The sequence below is a fragment of the Rhagoletis zephyria genome, unplaced genomic scaffold, assembly GCF_001687245.7.
Source record: "Rhagoletis zephyria isolate East Lansing unplaced genomic scaffold, Rhagoletis_zephyria_1.1 Rzeph_scaffold_00024, whole genome shotgun sequence".
Classification (NCBI taxonomy): Eukaryota; Metazoa; Arthropoda; class Insecta; order Diptera; family Tephritidae; genus Rhagoletis; species Rhagoletis zephyria.
Genome location: NW_016157108.1, coordinates 553085 through 571816, shown reverse-complemented (window position 1 = coordinate 571816; position 18732 = coordinate 553085). Strand labels below are relative to the sequence as shown.

The window sequence follows — 18732 nt, the reverse complement described above, 5'->3', positions numbered from 1 at the left end:
TGTGACACTTAATAAACGCAGCGCAAACAGCTGTGACAAGAAATACTAAACGAAGTAAACAAAAAGAGCAAAAAGAAATGTGCAAAAATAGAAACGATCTCAGTTAACTACAAAGGAATAACAACAACAATGATAACAACAAATGACTCGGCAAGATTAGATGTAAGCTAGTGAAATTTAATTAAATTTAATAAAAACCACAAAAATCACAAAACTTTCACTTAGCTTCGGTTATTATCACACTAAGATGCTCGTAGGCACTTTTTATAGCAACTTTTACTCAAAATTAGCACAATAAACTTTGCAAAATACAAGGACCAATCAAGGCACAATATAAGCAGAACTTCACAGCTTGACGTTTGCGAATGTAATCGTGTAATATCGCACACCGTCTTCAAAACAGTCACAATTCAAAATAATACGTTTGTCAGAAAATGCGAAAAACTATTTCTTAGTACATGATAATCATATGGACAATGGCAACCTTACCATAAACCGAGGGAAAAAATTTAAGAATTAAAAAAAAAACGTGGTAAATTAAAAAAAAAGTAAGTGCGCCTGGGCCACACTGGAGAAGTGAAACTTATGTTACGTATCTCTTTTTTTTCTCATAACCCATCTATATATTAATACGCTAACATAAATTTTGTCTCCGTTCGTTTGGCGATTCTACCGAACCGATTTCAAAACCAAGAACACCGTTGGAAAAGCATTTCTCCGTAGATGAGCAGAGTTTTTATGGTTTCACAATTGGTTGAAAATTACGGCTAAAACCGTCGTTTAAACATTTTCGTATTGTGTATAGATGTTGCTGCAACATGTTCAATGGTTCGCCTGTTGTTTCACTACACAGTTGAAATTAAGCTTTGAAATAAGGATAAATATGAAGATGAAGAAATAAATGATAACGATGAAGTCAAAAAAACAGAAGGCAAAAGTGAAGATAAAGACGAAAATGGAGACAATGACAGATACATAAGAATTAGGGTAACTGAAAGGGTAAGAACATTTCTTGGATTTATGAAGTGAAACTTCTTTAGCGGCAGTTGGTTGGTTAGGAGTAAATTGTCAAATTCAAGGGGAATAATGCACATGGAAATAGTTCTCAGCGGTTTGGCGTTTTGAGAATAAAAACAAAAAAACAAAGATGCCTAGAGGTATAGGCAAAAACGAAGATCAAAGTAAATTTAAACACTTTAAGGTAAAGGTGAAGAGGAATATGCAAAAATAAAGATAAATATGAAGAAAAGGATGAGGATGAAGATCGATATTGTTATCGATATAAAACTCGATATTTTTATCGATATAATTATCGATATTGCTATCGATAAAATAATCGATATTGTTATCGATACAGTTATTGATTAAATATCCGCTATTGCAATCGGTAATAATAATTAATATAATAATCGATATTGTTATCGATACAATAATGGATATTGCTACCGGTATAATAATCGATTAAATAATTGATTTTCTTATCGATTTAGTCATTTATATTGATAACGATATGTACAATAATCGATACTGATGATTGTTATATTTATCGAGAAATTAATCGATTTTACAATCGTTGTATTTTTCTATATGTTTATGGATATTGTTATCGGTATTTTTATCGACACAGTTATCAACAGGGTTATCGAGACACTAATCATAACATGGAATGTGATCACATTCATGACATCACATCACATTTTATCACATGATATGAAGAGACATCACATGATATTACATCACATAATATGATATCACATCACACGATATCACGTGACATGACATTATATGATATGACATCACATTATATGGCATGACATCACATGACTTGACATCACATGATATGGCATCGCATGACATGACATGGCATTACATGACGTGGCATCACATAATATGGCATCATATGGTATGACATCAGAGGATATGACAACACATGACATGACATCCTATCACATCACATAAAATCACGTCACATCTTATCACGCCATCGCACCTCATCTTATCTACGTGAATAGAAAAAGAAAAGGATATAAGCAAAGATGTGAAAGATAAAAACAAAGATGAAGACCAAGGTAAAGTTACCGATTTCAAAACCAAAAACACCGTTGGAAAGACAATTTTCTGTAGATGAGGAGAGTTTTTATAGTTTCGGAATTTGTTGAATATCGTCGTTTAAAAATTTCCATATTTGTGTATGGTTGTTTTTGCAACCTGTTCAATTTAAGCTGTTTCGCATTTTGTTTTACTTCGTATTTGAAATTAAACTTTGAAATAAAGATAAATATGAAGATGAAGAAACAAGTGATAACGATGAAGACAAAAAAAGGCAAAAGTGAAGATAAAGACGAAAATTGAGATAAAGGCGAAAATTGAGACAATGAGAAATACATAAGAATTAGGTTAACAGAGTTGAAATTTTCCGATAGGAATCGAAATAAAATCAGCCATAAAGGTTACTGAAATTTATCGAATCATCGAAGTTTATAATTATCGAAATTTATCCATGCTTATTAAGTTATCGCACCGTATCGAATTATTCAAACTGATCAATGTTTACTGAGTTGTCGAAATTTATAGACACAGAAACTTAGTTGTCCAAACTTACGGATAGTTGATGAGCTAAAAAAACATGTGGGATTAACGAAATTTGTCAAGTTAAAGAAATGTATCAAGTTATCGATATTTATTGAATTATCATTATTTATAGACTTAACGAAATATATCGAGGTGTCGTAATGCATGGAGTTCTTTCAACTTACAGAGTTATCGATAAATATTGATCTACTGAAATTGGTTGGTTCAACGAAGCGAAGTTTATGGAATTTTCAAATTATATCGATTTATCGAAATTTCAAGGTTATATAAGCTTATCGATTTATCACTGCTTATCAAATTTTATCGTGCTAACAGAGTGTAACGAGTTACCAAAATGTTTAGATAGTTTTCGAAAAATGTGGAAATGTCTAAAGTAAAAATTTATAAAGATATCCAAAGTTTTTACATTTTTGAGTTATCGAAATTTATCGAGCCATCGAATTTCACAGTTATCGAAATTGGTCGAGTTAACGAATTTTGTTGAGTTATCGAATTTTAGTGTTCTTGAAATTCATCGAACTATCGATATGTATCAAATCATTGAAATTTATCGATAAACTTGAATGTATCGAGTCAATTCCAAGTCCTGCCGAAGTCCTCCAAAGACCTTCTCAGAAAAAAAAAAATTAGTTACGTTTTAGCAGAAGATTTTCCAGTTAGTTAATTTGTACCGTATAAGTTTTGCTACGTGTTAAGTTAGAAAACCTCTCCAAGGCTTCTAAAACTAGAAAAACTGTCGAATTTCGACAGTAACTGGCACTCTAGTATACATAAATATGTACACACTACATTCATCTGCTTTTGCTTAAGCTTATATTTTTTGTATTTTTTCTATCTAGATCCCTACCTCTACTCCTGTTCGTTCTAATTACATTTATTTTATTCTGTTTTCATTTATCTTCATTTTTATCTTTACACTCTATCGATAACAAAATCAAGAGTAACATCCAACAAAATATCGATAACAAAACCGATAAAAATAACGATAACAAAATCGATGACAAATTTGATAAAAATTTCGATAGCAAAATCGGTTATAATATTGGTAGCAAAACCGATATTAAAATCGATAAACAATCGATAACAAAATCGATAACAAAAATCGATAAAAATATCGATTATTTTATCGATAAGTCTCGAGAATCCCGAAAATCTCTAAAATCCCAAAATAGTTCCCAGATTGAGTTTGTGTGTCTCTCTCTTTATCCTTTCCTCTTTAATTACCTTTATTTTAATCTTTCTTCCCCTATCTTCATCTTTACTTTTATCGGTATCCTCATCCTCATCTTTGTTTTTACTTTTATGTTTATCATTTTCTGCATCTACATATTCCCTTCACCTTTGCCTTTATATATATAAGTAAACTGTTTAAATTTACCTTGGTCTTCATTTTTGCCTTTATCTTCACGCATCTTTGTTTTTAGTTTTATGCAGCGTTTTTGCTGCATTTAAAATGCAACATTTAGCACTTTCGAACATATGTTTTCGAAGAGCGTTCATGCTACCGCATTTAGCAAATGTACATTTACGCAAGTTCGAAATCGTATGCTTTTGACAAACAGCCGTGTTCCAGTCGCTTATTCAGATCCGTATATATTACGATAAATTCTCACGGAGAAGATAATGTGCAAAAACACCTACTGAAAAGGAAAAAATAAATTCTAAACCGAAAATTCAATACAAAAACTTGAATTGTTTTAACCATAACCGAACATTTGTTTGTGTATATATTCATTTGTCGGTGCTGTCAATTATAATTTCCTCACTTAATTAGGAAACAAAACAAACAGAGTTGATTACAAATTAATCCAGATTTCTATCAGCATCATATCGATGTTAAATTTGCGTAAATTTTCTTTATCCAAATAATGTAAAATAATAAATGAAATCTCGATCAGCGATCACTGAAACGCAGCTAGCGACTGTATACTCGAAAAAGCAATTTTGCCACTTTTTCTCATTAAACATGTTCGAATCGTGGAAATTTTGGAAGATCACAGGGTTGCTTTTAGCATTTAGATTCTTAATGCAAAAATGGAGTTGCATTTAGTTGCATTTAGGTGACGAATTTTGTATGGATAAATGTACATTTAGAGTAGCATTTAGAGCTAAATGCGCTAAATGTGCTTTTACGCGTAAGCAAAAACAGCCCATTATTTTTACCTTCGCCTTTATCCTTTTATTTATCTATGTACATACGTACTCACCTTTACTTTCGTTCTTGTATTGGTCTTTTTCTAAGTGTTATTCTTTAACCTTTTATTAGCAAATTTTTGTTAAATTAATACCATATCCATACACACAAGACGCACTTGTTTCAGCCCCAACCATTTCCGTTGCACCATTTCCGTTGCATCATTTCTGTTGCATCATTTCCGTTGTACCATCCGTGTGCAATTTCTGTTGGATTTGCCAATTTACTCCCAACCAACAAACCGCTGCTGAAGTAGTTTCACTTCAAAAAAAATACGCATATGAAAGAGCACCGACCCAACTCGTCTTAAATTTGAGTATGTACGTTATAAAAAATGTCGTTGTGAAGTGCACAGATGCTTTTCCGTCATTAAAAAGAAAAAAAATTTTAATTTATGTTCCTGTCTGATGGTACTTGAAACCGGACCCTCTTGCCAGCAACGAATTGTATCAAGTATCTTTGCACACTCAGCTACAGCCATACATGTAAATGTGTTTTCAAATGTTGAGTTTGAATCAACAACACAGCGCGGGATAAGGGCATTTGTACAGATAAACATGTATGTACCATGTGTATGTGTATGTGTTGTCACCGCTGTGCATGCTTTGTATACATATACTTTCTTAATTACATAAGAAAAAGCATCCGAGACGTGCAAAAAAAAAAATTTTCTCCTGCTTTTGCTGAAAGGTAAACGCTCTGTGTACATTTTAGCGCATAATTTCAAAAATTACAAATTTTAATTTGTCAATGTTATTGTGGCTTGATAGTAGTTGGTTGAATAAGGAAAATTAATTAGCAACAAGAGTTTACGGGATGTACATAGCTCAGTGGTTAACGCTTCTGACTTTGAACATCGCTTACGCAGGTTCGATCCCTTCTGAAGTCTAGAAAAAAGAAATCTGGATAAGGAGATGTGGTGATCTCCGAAATAGCTGCTATAACTTCTACCGCTTAGACTTTGTTGCTTTTTCAATTTTTCCTAATAAACAATCGTGGTACAATGCTCAATAAAAATATTACAAATTTTAAGTTGTGACTCTTTTGAAGACGGTGTGAGATATATTGGTGTTTTAAAAACCCAAATGTAATTAAATTACGATATTGAAGACATATTTTTTAAGTGTAACCAATATAATGATTACCTAGACTGATTGGAGAAAAAAAGTAAAAATCATTACAAAAAAATTACATTTTTAGAAAACCAAATATAATTAAATTACGATATTGAAGATCTAATTTTTAAATGTAACCAATATAATGATAACCAAGGCTGATTGGAGAAAATAGAACAAAACATTTCTAAAAAGTTTAAATAAAAAATAAACCAAATGTAATTCCATTTAAGATATTGAACATGTAATTTTCAAATGCAACAAATAGCTTTGAAAAGATTAATTTATATGCATTATATCAATATCATCTTTAATATTTGTATATTTCTTCATATAGTCCCTTTGAATAAAGTCTTTGTTTGAATTCCATTAATTTTGTTTAATATATACTGGAATTTCAATGAAAGCATGGTGCATTTTGAATATTTGGGAATATTTGTCGATAGGATTTTTCTTTGGTCAGAATTTTATGTGAATGAAATTCTCTCACTCTTCCTATATTTAATTTTTAATATCTATATGGCATGTTTAATATACCATAAAAAAGTTAATTCATTGTCTATTGTATAGATCAGTGGAATCTGCTTCATATATTTAATTCATATATTAAATACACAAAACGCATTTCAGCACTACAACTATCTCGCAAAATGTGGAGCCCGAACGCGCATGAATGGTCCCGACCCTTTCTGCGGTACATCTAGAGGATACATTGCAGAGCTGCTTAGGAGTTGGGAGGAATCTGAGATTGCTGCCCTCTGGCGTAAGTCAAAGGGAATGAGACAATGAAAGAAATTCATAACTCCTTCCAGGGGAACCTCAGAAAGACTCCTTGATCTCAGCTGGAATGGTTTTAGAGCTCTTACAGGCTACATGACAGGACACTGCAACTCAAGGTATCATCTGAACAAAATGGGGCTTTCTGAGGAGACGGACTACAGGTTCCGTGGGCAGGCGAAGAAAACCTCAGAGTACATTCTGTGTGACTGCCCACGTATCATGGAATCGCAGACTGATACACCTTGGGGAACGTTTATCTTCTCCATCTAAGATTTGGAACATGGCACCCTCCAATGTGCTTAATTTCTAAAATAGCCTAAGAGGGGTGACTACAATTAGGGGTTAACACAATAGATCTTTTAGGTCGCAGCGCGAGTATACGCGACGTAATTAATAATAATAATGATAATACACTATTCGGTAGGCGGCTGGGAAATTGATGAAACCAAGGTTTTCTAAAAGTCTGGATTGTATATAGAAAAGTGATTTCTCAGTTTTCCTAGGTTGGCGATTTTCCGCGCGCTTTTTTAATTTAAAGTTGAAAGTCGCAGAGCAGGATTTAAAATAATTAAAAGTGATTAAAATGGAAATATTTATGCCATCAAAAGACCTTTCTGCGGGTATTCGGGCATGGCGAATCTGTATCTGCAGTTCATTTTTGCCAAAAACGCCGCGGCTGCCGGGTGCACTTTGGCGCAAATAAACATGAAAAAACATTAGGGCTGTTCAGGATGTTGTGGAAATGGTCTGGGATTTGCAGTTGGAATTACATTTCCAAAGTTTTTGCTGGCTACCATGGCAACCGTGTGCATTTTATTGTTGTGAATTTACAAATGCAACGAATATGCAAATGCAAGATCCTGAACTGCCCTATTGTTTAGAAACATTGTGTGCATTTTTCCTTCATGCTCCTTCCATGTTTTTTACATGGCGGTTTTTGCTAAAAATAAATTGCAAACTCAGATTCTTCGGACCCTAAGTTTGCAAAAATGCCTTGTGTATGTATAAATAATTGCCTTTTAATCATTTTTAATGGTTTTAAATGCTGCACTGCGACCACCAAATCGGCTGCAAAAGTTGACCTGCTGTCTACTTTGAGGCAAGCGATTTTTGAATCCCCATTTACATGAGCAAAGTTGAATCGCCTAGAAAATCGCCTCATGCAAATCCAGCTTTAGGTTTTATGCATACGGCCCAATATTCCAATTAAGAAGAAGGAAAAACACTGAAATATATACTGCGTTTATGCGTAGGAAAATTCACGAAATTATTTTATGAATATGGACCGCATAAACACAGTTTCATGAATTCAATTATACGCGAAAACTATCCATGAATTTTGGCATGATTTCATGAAATCGTGAAGATCAGGTCAGGCAATGCCACGTTTCACAAACAGGGTTATGATTTGTTTAGATTAAAAGGTATGAGTGGCATAACAATGATTTAGACACTGGAAAAGTTACGTGGATTTGTTGAAATATAAAGTAAATTTTAATAGAAGAACTTCAAATACATTCAAACCAATTTAAATATAACACAGAACATTTCCTGGTACCAACGGCTCTCAGTAGTTCGGATAGCAGATTTAGCTGGACGAAAGTCAAAATTTTAGTTGTTTTTAAAATATTTAATGGTACTTGGAATACATTCCTGACAATACATTTAAATAGAAATTGCATTTATTAAAGCATTAAACATATGGAAACAAAGAAAAAGTAAGTCAACACCGTCTATTTGAGAACTCTATTTAAAAAACTGAAATTTAACTTAAAAGATTGCTAATCGCACTAACAAATAGTTGCATAATTGCAAACTCACTTTATAAACTAAAAATTACACTTATTTCGCTATAGATTCAGAGGTCATAACGCAATTTATGTCCGCATTGGCATAAGCAAATTTATACTGAAAATACATCGTTTTGATTGGTTAAAAAATAAAGTAAAGAGTAGGGAAAGGAAAGGCCGCTGAAAGCCGTTATAAAACCATTAGCATATTATTCTGTACACCTTCGGAAATGCATAGGTTAAGTTCGATAACCATGTCTAACCAATTGGCTTAGATTAGGGCTGCCAGACGTCCCGGTGTTCCACGGTTTGTCCTGATTTAGACAAATTGTCCTGGTGTCCTGATCCCCACTTAAATTGTCCTGGTTTTTTAATGAAGGTCAATGCAGACACTTCTCTAATTTTTAGCAGATTTTGCTATGAAAAAAAAGGTTAAGCTTTCTATCAAATTGATAACGAAACGATTTTTCTAACATGTTGAATATCTGGTAAGTTTACCTTCTTTCGGTTTAGTTTATTTGGTTAAAATCTAGATTTTTTCAGGCAAATGCCAAAAAAGTGCAAGCTCCTGATCAGGTACACGGCTGAGGGATCATACATAAGTACTACCCAGAAGGTAATTTCAGGAGCTAAAATCTCATCCAAAAGGCCTATCTTTCCATTCTCCTTAATTTTTTGTATGGAGGGGCACAAATTGAAGGGCTTCTGCTTTCGCTACTCAAAAAAAAGGCCTTCAGAAGGGCTTTTGTTGGACGCCTTTTGAAGAAGTTCCTTTAAAGTTTTTCTTAATTCATAAAAATCGTATTTCTTTAAGGCCTTGCGACGTATACTACAGCTGCCATGTAAAGGAGCGCAAATTCGGTGTTGGATTTGTGGTGGGAGAGAGACTCCGTCGCCGAGTACTGTTGTTCACGCCGGTGGACGAGCGTCTAGCCATAATCCGCATCAAAACTAGATTCTTCAACATCTCGCTTATCTGCACCCATGCCGCGACAGAAGAGAAGGATGAGGTATCCAAGGATCTCTTCTAGGACCGCTTGGAACANCAACTGCGAAAATAATTACAATTATAATTTATTTAGATGCATATTTTATCAAAATCGTGCTTGGCGACTTCAATGCCAGGGTGGGCAAGAAAGAGATCTTTGGAACCACCGTCGGAAAATTCAGCCTCCACGACGAAACGTCCGACAACGGACTGAGGCTGATCGATTTCGCCGGGGCCCGAAACATGGTAGTATGCAGTAATAGGTTCAAGCATAAAAAGATTCATCAAGCTACGTGGCTGTCTCCGGATCGAAAAACCAGAAGCCAAATCGACCATGTTGTGATAGACAGAAGGCATGCTTCCAGTATTTTGGACGTACGTACACTCCGAGGGCCAAACATCGACTCGGACCACTATCTTGTTGCAGCCAAGATACGCACCCGCCTTTGTGCAGCAAAAAATGTGCGCCCGAATATGCAAGGAAAGCTTAACGTCGAAAACCTGCAATCACAACAGACAGCCAATGCATTCGCTACTCGACTCTTACACCTGCTCTCAGAGAGCGCTGTTCAACAAACTGACATATGCGAGCAGTGGAACCATATTTCCCACTCATTAAGTACCGCCGCCGAAGAAGTAGTCGGATTTCAGCGGGCCCGAAAGAACAACTGTTACGTTGAGGAGTGTCAGGAAGCTGCAGAGAAAAAAGATGCCGCCTACAGGGCCACGCTGCGATCGGGCCCAACGCGCGCTATGTGGGACCGCTATAGGGATCTGAAGAAGGAAGCGCGACGCATTTGCCGCAATAAGAAGAGAGAGGCCGAAATATGTGAGTGCGAAGAGCTTGAAATGCTGGGTGACAGGAANGCGATCGGGCCCAACGCGCGCTATGTGGGACCGCTATAGGGATCTGAAGAAGGAAGCGCGACGCATTTGCCGCAATAAGAAGAGAGAGGCCGAAATATGTGAGTGCGAAGAGCTTGAAATGCTGGGTGACAGGAAGTGTTGAAGCAGGTTACTAATCTACGAAACTGAATACCTAAAATGAAATGTAAATAAATGACATGTAATTAAAAATGAATTTAAATAGAGAAATAATTATATATACTTACCTAAATGCCTAAATAAGATTTACCTTATACTTACCTTACATTTTACTATTACTTACCTTATACTTACCTTATAATTACTTTCTACTTACCTTGTTTTCCCTTTAAATGAAATTCGAGTTTACTTACCAATTTACTTACCTTTAGTTTTTAGCACCACCCTAATGTAAGTAAATGCATGGTTACAGTATTCTAAGGTACCTATGTGCATGCGGTATGTGTATGCCTACTGCAAGCACGGCTTTGTCCACGCTCTCTGGTACACATGCACACATACGTATGTTCATAGGTGCAGGCGAAGAGCTTACCGTTTTAATGTTGGAATTTGGAAGTTTAGGTAACTGCAAATTAGAAGAAATATTATAAAAGGAAGAAAATGAGAAATTAAAATGACAGTCTATGAGTAATCGATGCAATCGGCGGTGTTTTCCTTTTATGCGGATATTTAAGCGACAGGCAATATTTTAAACAGTTAATTTGTGCTCCCCTAAATAAAAAATTACACTTAGTGAAAGTGAAGCTTTATTGCTAAAAAACATTAGCAATTTTTCATGGCGCCCGAGCAGGGACATAGTGCAAATTAAAAATTAAATACATTATTAAAACTTATTAAAAAGTGCAAGTGAGTGCTTATATAAAAAACTAAAAGTTACTTTTCAAAAAAAATTTTGAAAAAGGTTAAGTTCAAAAATTAAAATTAAACTGCAATTGTATTAAAATACAATCAAATAAATATTTTATGATATAAATACATATATCAAAAAACAACAAAGATTTAAGTAAATTTATTGAAACAATTAATTGCCTGTCGCGGTCGTGTGTGCAAAAACAAAATACATACATAAATTGATAGTGCAGTGCAGTGGCTGAAAATAAACAAAAGCTTAAAATTTTAAAGTACCTGTTTTAAAAAATTGTTGAAACAAACCAAATAAAAAAGATTATAGATTGATCTAAAAGTTTAAAAATAATACAATAAATAAAACAGTGTTTAAAACTAAAATTAAAAAATACATAAAAGAGAGTTATTAAGTTTTTTAATAATAGTGCAAATAGCAAAATTTACCTGCGCTCCTAGCTACACACCAAGCGTTCGTATATACAGTGGCGCACAAAACTATAGCAGTGTGAAACCTGAAAATAAAAAATTAAATTATTTGAATAAAGAGGTACTTACCCAAAATACTTAAAAAAAAATAATTAAAAAATTTAAAGAGGTTAACTTACCCACAAGTGCGTTACTCAATATATTTTTAAAACAAGCAAAAGTTTGATACTTACTCGCAAAAGGCGCTAAGTACAAAAAAAAACAATTTGCGCTAGAAACTGTGCTGCACACACACACACACACATACACACAAATACTGCTGCTGATTAGCCAGTGCCGTTTTCTGCTCAATATCGTTGCTGTAATTAAGGATTGTACAAAGTTTTCGCCAAGGAATGAAGTGCAGCTGTTTACTGTGCAAAAGGGAAGTTGAAGCTGGAAACGACCCAGTCCATACAGAACAGGTATTGAGTGCTAACAATTAAAAGCTGTTGAGGTTGTTGTTTTTTGTTAAATTGCTGCAAAGATCACCCAACAAGCTTTAATTTTTGGCATCTCTTGTATTCACTTTGAAATTAAATTGTTTGTTTATACAAATTTCGTGAAACAAGATTTCGGGATTGTTTAGTGAAAACTACCTCGTACAATTTCCGACAAGGCTCCGATTACCAAAACTGTCAAATATTTTTCGAAAGCTATACTGCTTTAATTGTTTGGGAAAATCGTTGACCATATTTTTTGCTCACGGTTAGGTCTTAAAAAACTTTCGACATCGCGTCTAGTTTTCCCAATTAAGGGATTATAAGCTTTTATCTCTTGATTTGCGCCTTTTTTTCGATAGTTCTGGTGAAGTTTCAGCGATTTTTTTTCGTTTTCGTATTGCCACGTTGAAAACTTCCAGACTATAATTTTGTACAAAGTTACTGTGCATAGCGAATCAAGATGAGTAAAAGTGAGAGTCAGCCAGGCCAGGTGGAAGACGCTACTTCCTTAAAAAGACAAAGGACAATTTTAAAAAGAAGCATAGCTAGAATGAAAACGGGAATTCATGATAAGTCACTCTCATCAGATCCGTCGGAAGTTGAGTGTCGACTCGAAATGCTGAATAGTTACAGCGAAAAGCTTCTAGCGTGTCAGTCCGAAATAGAAGAGATCGATGAAGATGATGACACCCGTGACAGCCTTGAAGATTTAATTGTTGGAACCAAGGCAATGTTAAAATCCATATTATCAGAGAACAACAAGCACAAAGCTTCTGACACCTCCTTCACAGCGCCTCACAGCTCAAGACTTCCGAAAATGTCGCTGCCCAAGTTTCGAGGGCAGTATTCGGAGTTTAAAAATTTCATGAGTTTGTTTGAGAGCCTCGTTCATAACAACCCTGCGCTTTCAGACATTGAAAAATTCACACATTTAGTTTCGTGTTTGTCTGGTGAAGCCTTGGGAACGGTGAAGGCCTTCCAAATGACGGAAGAAAATTACCCGAAGGCGTTGGCAAGCCTGAAAAAGGTATATGATAATAAATGTCTCATATTTTCGAATACAGTTGCGAAACTGTTTGAGTTGCCGAAAATACAAAAGGCATCGTCGCTTTCGCTGCGGTCAATGATCGACACCGTATCAGCTGTATATGACTCCTTGTTGTCTTTGGGTGATGATAAAAATATTTCAAATGCGATGTTGATACATTTGGTAATGTCGAAGGTTGATCCCACTACGCGGTCAAAATGGGAGGAGCAACTTGACTACGACAAGCTTCCGCTGTGGAGTGAGTGTGAAGCGGCTCTCAATAAGAGATACCAGCACCTCTCATCTGAAGAAGCGTCGACATCGTCAAAATCGCACGACACCCAAAGGCAAAGCAACAAGAGTGCTGAAAAGCCAAAATCTTCTTTTGTGGCTGCGAAAGCTAAGCCAACTACTTGTTTCCACTGCAACTCCAAAGACCACTTTCTAACCACCTGCCCTAAATTTAAAACTCTCTCTCCTCAGCAGAGATTCGAATTCGCGAAATCGGTCCCATTGTGTATAAATTGCTTACGCAAGGGACATACGGTTTCTAAATGCAAATTAGAACGGTGTCGAGTTTGTAACCGGTCACATCACACCATGTTACACCAATACCCGATATCGTTCGAAACAACACCACAACCTTCGACCTCACAAACTATGCACACAGTGAGCGTGCCTGATCGCGTCATGTTAGCGACAGCGGTGGTCAAGGTAAAAACTTGCTCCGGTGATTATGTGTCAGCTCGTGCGTTACTTGACTCAGGGTCTCAAGTAAATTTCATGACTGAAGAGCTGGCACAAAGGCTGCGAATTCGGCGAGAGAAGGCGACATTAAATGTCATCGGGATTGGTAATGCCACCCAAAAGGTTCGGTCAAAAGTTAGTGCAGTCATAAAATCCCGAGTTAACAACTTCGAGTTTCTCGCAGATTTTTGGGTAATGGGAGCGATTTCGGCAAATCACCCAGATCGGGCTGTTGACACCACAGGTTGGAAAATTCCAGCTAATATTGAATTAGCTGATCCGGGGTTCTATAAGTCCTCAAAGGTCGATCTTTTGTTGGGAGCCGAAACATTTTTCGATCTTCTGTCGGTTGGTCAAATTAAAACTGATCCAAGGTTCCCAACACTGCAAAAAACACTTTTGGGTTGGGTTATTTCAGGCAAATACGTCTCCCACCAAAGTGAGCATTCTCAAGCTAGCAGTGCCTTATGCAAAGCTGAAGATGATTCTGAAGCAATTGATGAAATTGTCCAAAGATTCTGGGCAATGGAAGAAATCCCTTCAGAATCACAAGCTACAAAGTTCACTGCCGAACAAAGGGAATGCGAGGAATACTTCGTTAAGACTACTGAAGTCTTACCGTCGGGACGGCTTCAAGTAAGATTGCCGTTCAAAACTGACCAAAATGCGTTGGGTCAGTCATTTGAAACCGCAGCTCGGCGGTTTCAGGCGCTGGAGAGACGTACGTTGAAAGATCCAGAACTTCGTCAAATGTATCTGGACTTCATGGAAGAGTACTTGGCATTGGGCCACATGAGCCCCACTGATAATAAAATCCCGAGTGAAGCCCACTATTTCATTCCGCATCAGTGTGTCTTAAGACCACAAAGTACGTCGACGAAACTCCGCGTTGTTTTCGATGCGTCGAGTCGGACGTCAACACAAATTGCGTTGAATGACATTTTGATGGTTGGACCGACCATTCAAGAAGAACTTTTTTCGACGCTACTTCGCTTTCGAATGCATAAGTATGCTATTACGGCGGACATCACTAAGATGTATCGCCAAGTTCTTGTAAATGAAAATGATAGAAATTTTCAATTAATAGTGTGGAGAAAGCATCCATCCGAGCCTCTGCAAATTTTTCGTTTAAACACCGTGACCTATGGCACTGCGCCAGCTCCATTTCTCGCAACACGGTGTTTGCAGATGCTAAGTGATGTGAATGCACAAAAATATCCACTCGGTGCCAAAGTAATAAGTACCGATTTTTACGTTGATGATCTGTTAACCGGATCTGAAGATTTTGAATCCCTCGACAGAGTTCGCTGTGAGGTAACTGACATTCTAAAGTCGGCAGGATTCCAGCTAGCTAAGTGGTTCTCTAACCACCCAAGTTTTTTCGATAGTCAGAGTCTGGAAAAATCGTTAAGTTTCAACGATTCAGACTCCACTAAAACGCTGGGAATCCACTGGTCGCCAAAAGACGACTTATTTCGGTTTAGACTGGATGATACATTTGATGAGTTACGAGCTACAAAACGAAATATTTTATCGGTATCTGCCCGACTCTTTGATCCTCTTGGTTTGCTGGCCCCACTAGTGACCTCAGCTAAAATCTTATTGCAAGAGCTGTGTATTAAGAAACTAGATTGGGATGAGTCGATTCCGTTGTATCTCAACAGCAGTTGGCAGAATTTTAAAGCGAATTTGTTGCAGTTGCCTTCAATCAGCATTCCTCGGTTCGTTTATACTGAGTCGAGTGCTAATTGTCAAATACACGGCTTCGCCGACGCCTCAATAAGGGCTTATGGTTGTTGTATTTACATTCGAAGCCAATTCGCTAATGATGTTAAATGCATTCTGCTAACTGCAAAATCCAGGGTTGCTCCGCTGAAGACTAAGTCTCTTCCTCGTTTAGAGCTCCTGGCAGCGCATCTTTTGGCCAAGTTATGGTCACGCATTGCGCCAATGTTGAATCGACCTATTGACAGCATAACATTCTGGACAGACTCCGAAATAGTTTTGCATTGGATAAAAACACATCCATCAACGTTGCAAACTTTCGTTGCAAATAGAGTGTCCGAGATTCAAGAGTTGACTCAAAGTGCTTCGTGGCGGCATGTGCCAACTAAACAAAATCCTTCGGATCAAGTGTCTCGAGGTTGTAGCGTGGATGAAATACAGAACTCAATATGGTTTTCTGGCCCACAGTTCCTCTTAGAAGACCCCGCAAGTTGGCCAATAAATACCCATTTCGAATTAACGCCTGAAGAACAAGCACTGGAAAAGAAGAAAAACGCCAGCGCCTTAATAGCAGTGAGTGACAACCGTAATCCACTCTTAACTGTGATTGAAAAATATTCCTCGCACAAAAAATTATTACGAGTTTTTGCCTATATTCTGCGATGGGTCTTAAAGGTGAGAGATCGATCCACCAAATATGATCCAACACCATCGGCACAAGAGTTGCAATTAAGCTTCTTAAAAATTGTTCAAATACTCCAATTTGATGAATATAGCCAAGAAATTACCAAATTGTCAAAAAATCTTCCACTACCGTCGAGCTTACAAAATTTGAATCCATTTTTGCATGAGTATTCAGAAAAGTCCTTGTCGTTGAAATTGTTACGAGTAGGCGGTCGTTTATTAAATGCGCCTATCCNGAAACTGAATACCTAAAATGAAATGTAAATAAATGACATGTAATTAAAAATGAATTTAAATAGAGAAATAATTATATATACTTACCTAAATGCCTAAATAAGATTTACCTTATACTTACCTTACATTTTACTATTACTTACCTTATACTTACCTTATAATTACTTTCTACTTACCTTGTTTTCCCTTTAAATGAAATTCGAGTTTACTTACCAATTTACTTACCTTTAGTTTTTAGCACCACCCTAATGTAAGTAAATGCATGGTTACAGTATTCTAATGTACCTATGTGCATGCGGTGTGTGTATGCCTACTGCAAGCACGGCTTTGTCCACGCTCTCTGGTACACATGCACACATACGTATGTTCATAGGTGCAGGCGAAGAGCTTACCGTTTTAATGTTGGAATTTGGAAGTTTAGGTAACTGCAAATTAGATGTAAGAAGAAATATTATAAAAGGACGAAAATGAGAAATTAAAATGACAGTCTATGAGTAATCGATGCAATCGGCGGTGTTTTCCTTTTATGCGGATATTTAAGCGACAGGCAATATTTTAAACAGTTAATTTGTGCTCCCCTAAATAAAAAATTACACTTAGTGAAAGTGAAGCTTTATTGCTAAAAAACATTAGCAATTTTTCAAATGCCCGAAAATTTTACCAGAGTTAGGCGACTTATGGAAGGTTTCAAGACCAGGGCGTACTCCTGTAAGAAAAACAATGGCGACCTAGTTACCGATGTTCACAACGTACTTAAATTATGGAGGGAACACTTTTCCACGCTACTGAATGGTAGTAGCACGGAAAGTTGTGGAGAAGAAGAACCCGAGCCCCCAGTCGACGATGACGAATTCGATGTTCCTCCGCCTGACCATGACGAGTTACGAATAGCAATAACGTGGCTGAAAAACAACAAAGCTGCTGGGGCTGGCAGCCTGTCAGCTGAGCTATTCAAGTACGGTGGCGAGGAGTTGTAAGGTGCATGTATCAAGTCTTATGCAGAATATGGTCAGATGAACGCATGCCCGACGACTGGAATTTAAGTGTGCTCTGCCTAATTCACAAGAAAGGCGACCCCGCCATTCGCGCCAACTACCACGGGATCAGCCTTCTAAGCATAGGATACAAGGTCTTGTCTAACGTTTTGTGTGAAAGACTGAAGCCCACCGTCAATGAACTGATTGAACCTTATCAGTGTGGCTTTAGGCCTGGAAAATCCACCATTGACCAGGTATTCGCAATACGCCAAATCCTGGAAAAGACCCACGAGAAAAGAATCAACTATTTGTCGACTTTAAAGCCGCTTTCGACAGCACATAAAGGAGTTGCCTATACGCCGCTATGTCTGAATTTGGCATCCCCTCAAAACTCATACGGCTGTGTAAAATGACGTTGAGCAATACCACCAGCTCCGTCAGAATTGGAAAAGACCTCTCCGAGCCGTTCGCCACCAAACGGGGCTTCAGACAGGGCGACTCTCTTTCATGTGACTTCTTTAATCTGTAATTGTAGAAGATACAGCAGAACTGAACTGCTCAGGAACAATTTACTACAAGAGCGTGCAGTTGCTGGCTTATGCCGATAACTTCGATATCATCGGTAACAAAAACCGCGAAGTCTGTTCTGCCTTTTCCAAGTTGGATAGGGAAGCAAAGCGCATGGGTCTGGTGGTAAACGAGGACAAGACGAAGTATCTCCTGTCATCAAACAAACAGTCAGCACATTCGCTCTTTGGCACCCAGGTTCCTGTTGACAGTTGTAATTTCGAGAAAGTAGGGAATTTCGTTTACTTGGGAACCAGCATTAATACCGATAATAGGCCCCTATTGCGAGTGTCGACTGGCAGTAGAATAGAAATTTGTCGATCGAGTCGATCATCTTTTATTTTGCTATTGTGTAACTTGATCGATAAAAATTTGTACTATTGTGAATGGTTGACAGAATTGTAAACAGCTGTTTGTTTGTTTACATTTGTTTCTTTAGTGTTTTATTTACATCATTTTTAAAATAATTGCTTTTATTATAAAATTAAAAAAATGGACACAGTTGAAATATGGTTTAGTGATGAGGAAGATGATGCGGAAGCTAATAGATTAGTAGAGTTGGCTAAAGCAAGGAGGGAATTGCGAGATTCGTCGAATCCCTTGGACTTGGAAGGTGTATGTACATGTGTGAGTTTTATGAATAGAAGTTGCGTTCCCGATGCTTCACGGTTTT

At 36.8% G+C, this 18732-nt stretch overlaps 1 protein-coding gene across 1 annotated transcript; it reads left to right on the top strand.

Moving 5' to 3' along the window:
- Positions 1–12648: 12648 nt before the first annotated feature.
- On the top strand, positions 12649–16533 carry LOC108362714 (uncharacterized). The gene has a single exon (XM_017615819.1). The coding sequence runs from the start codon at positions 12649–12651 to the stop codon at positions 16531–16533; it is 3885 nt and encodes a 1294-aa protein (XP_017471308.1).
- The last annotated feature ends 2199 nt before the right edge of the window (positions 16534–18732 follow it).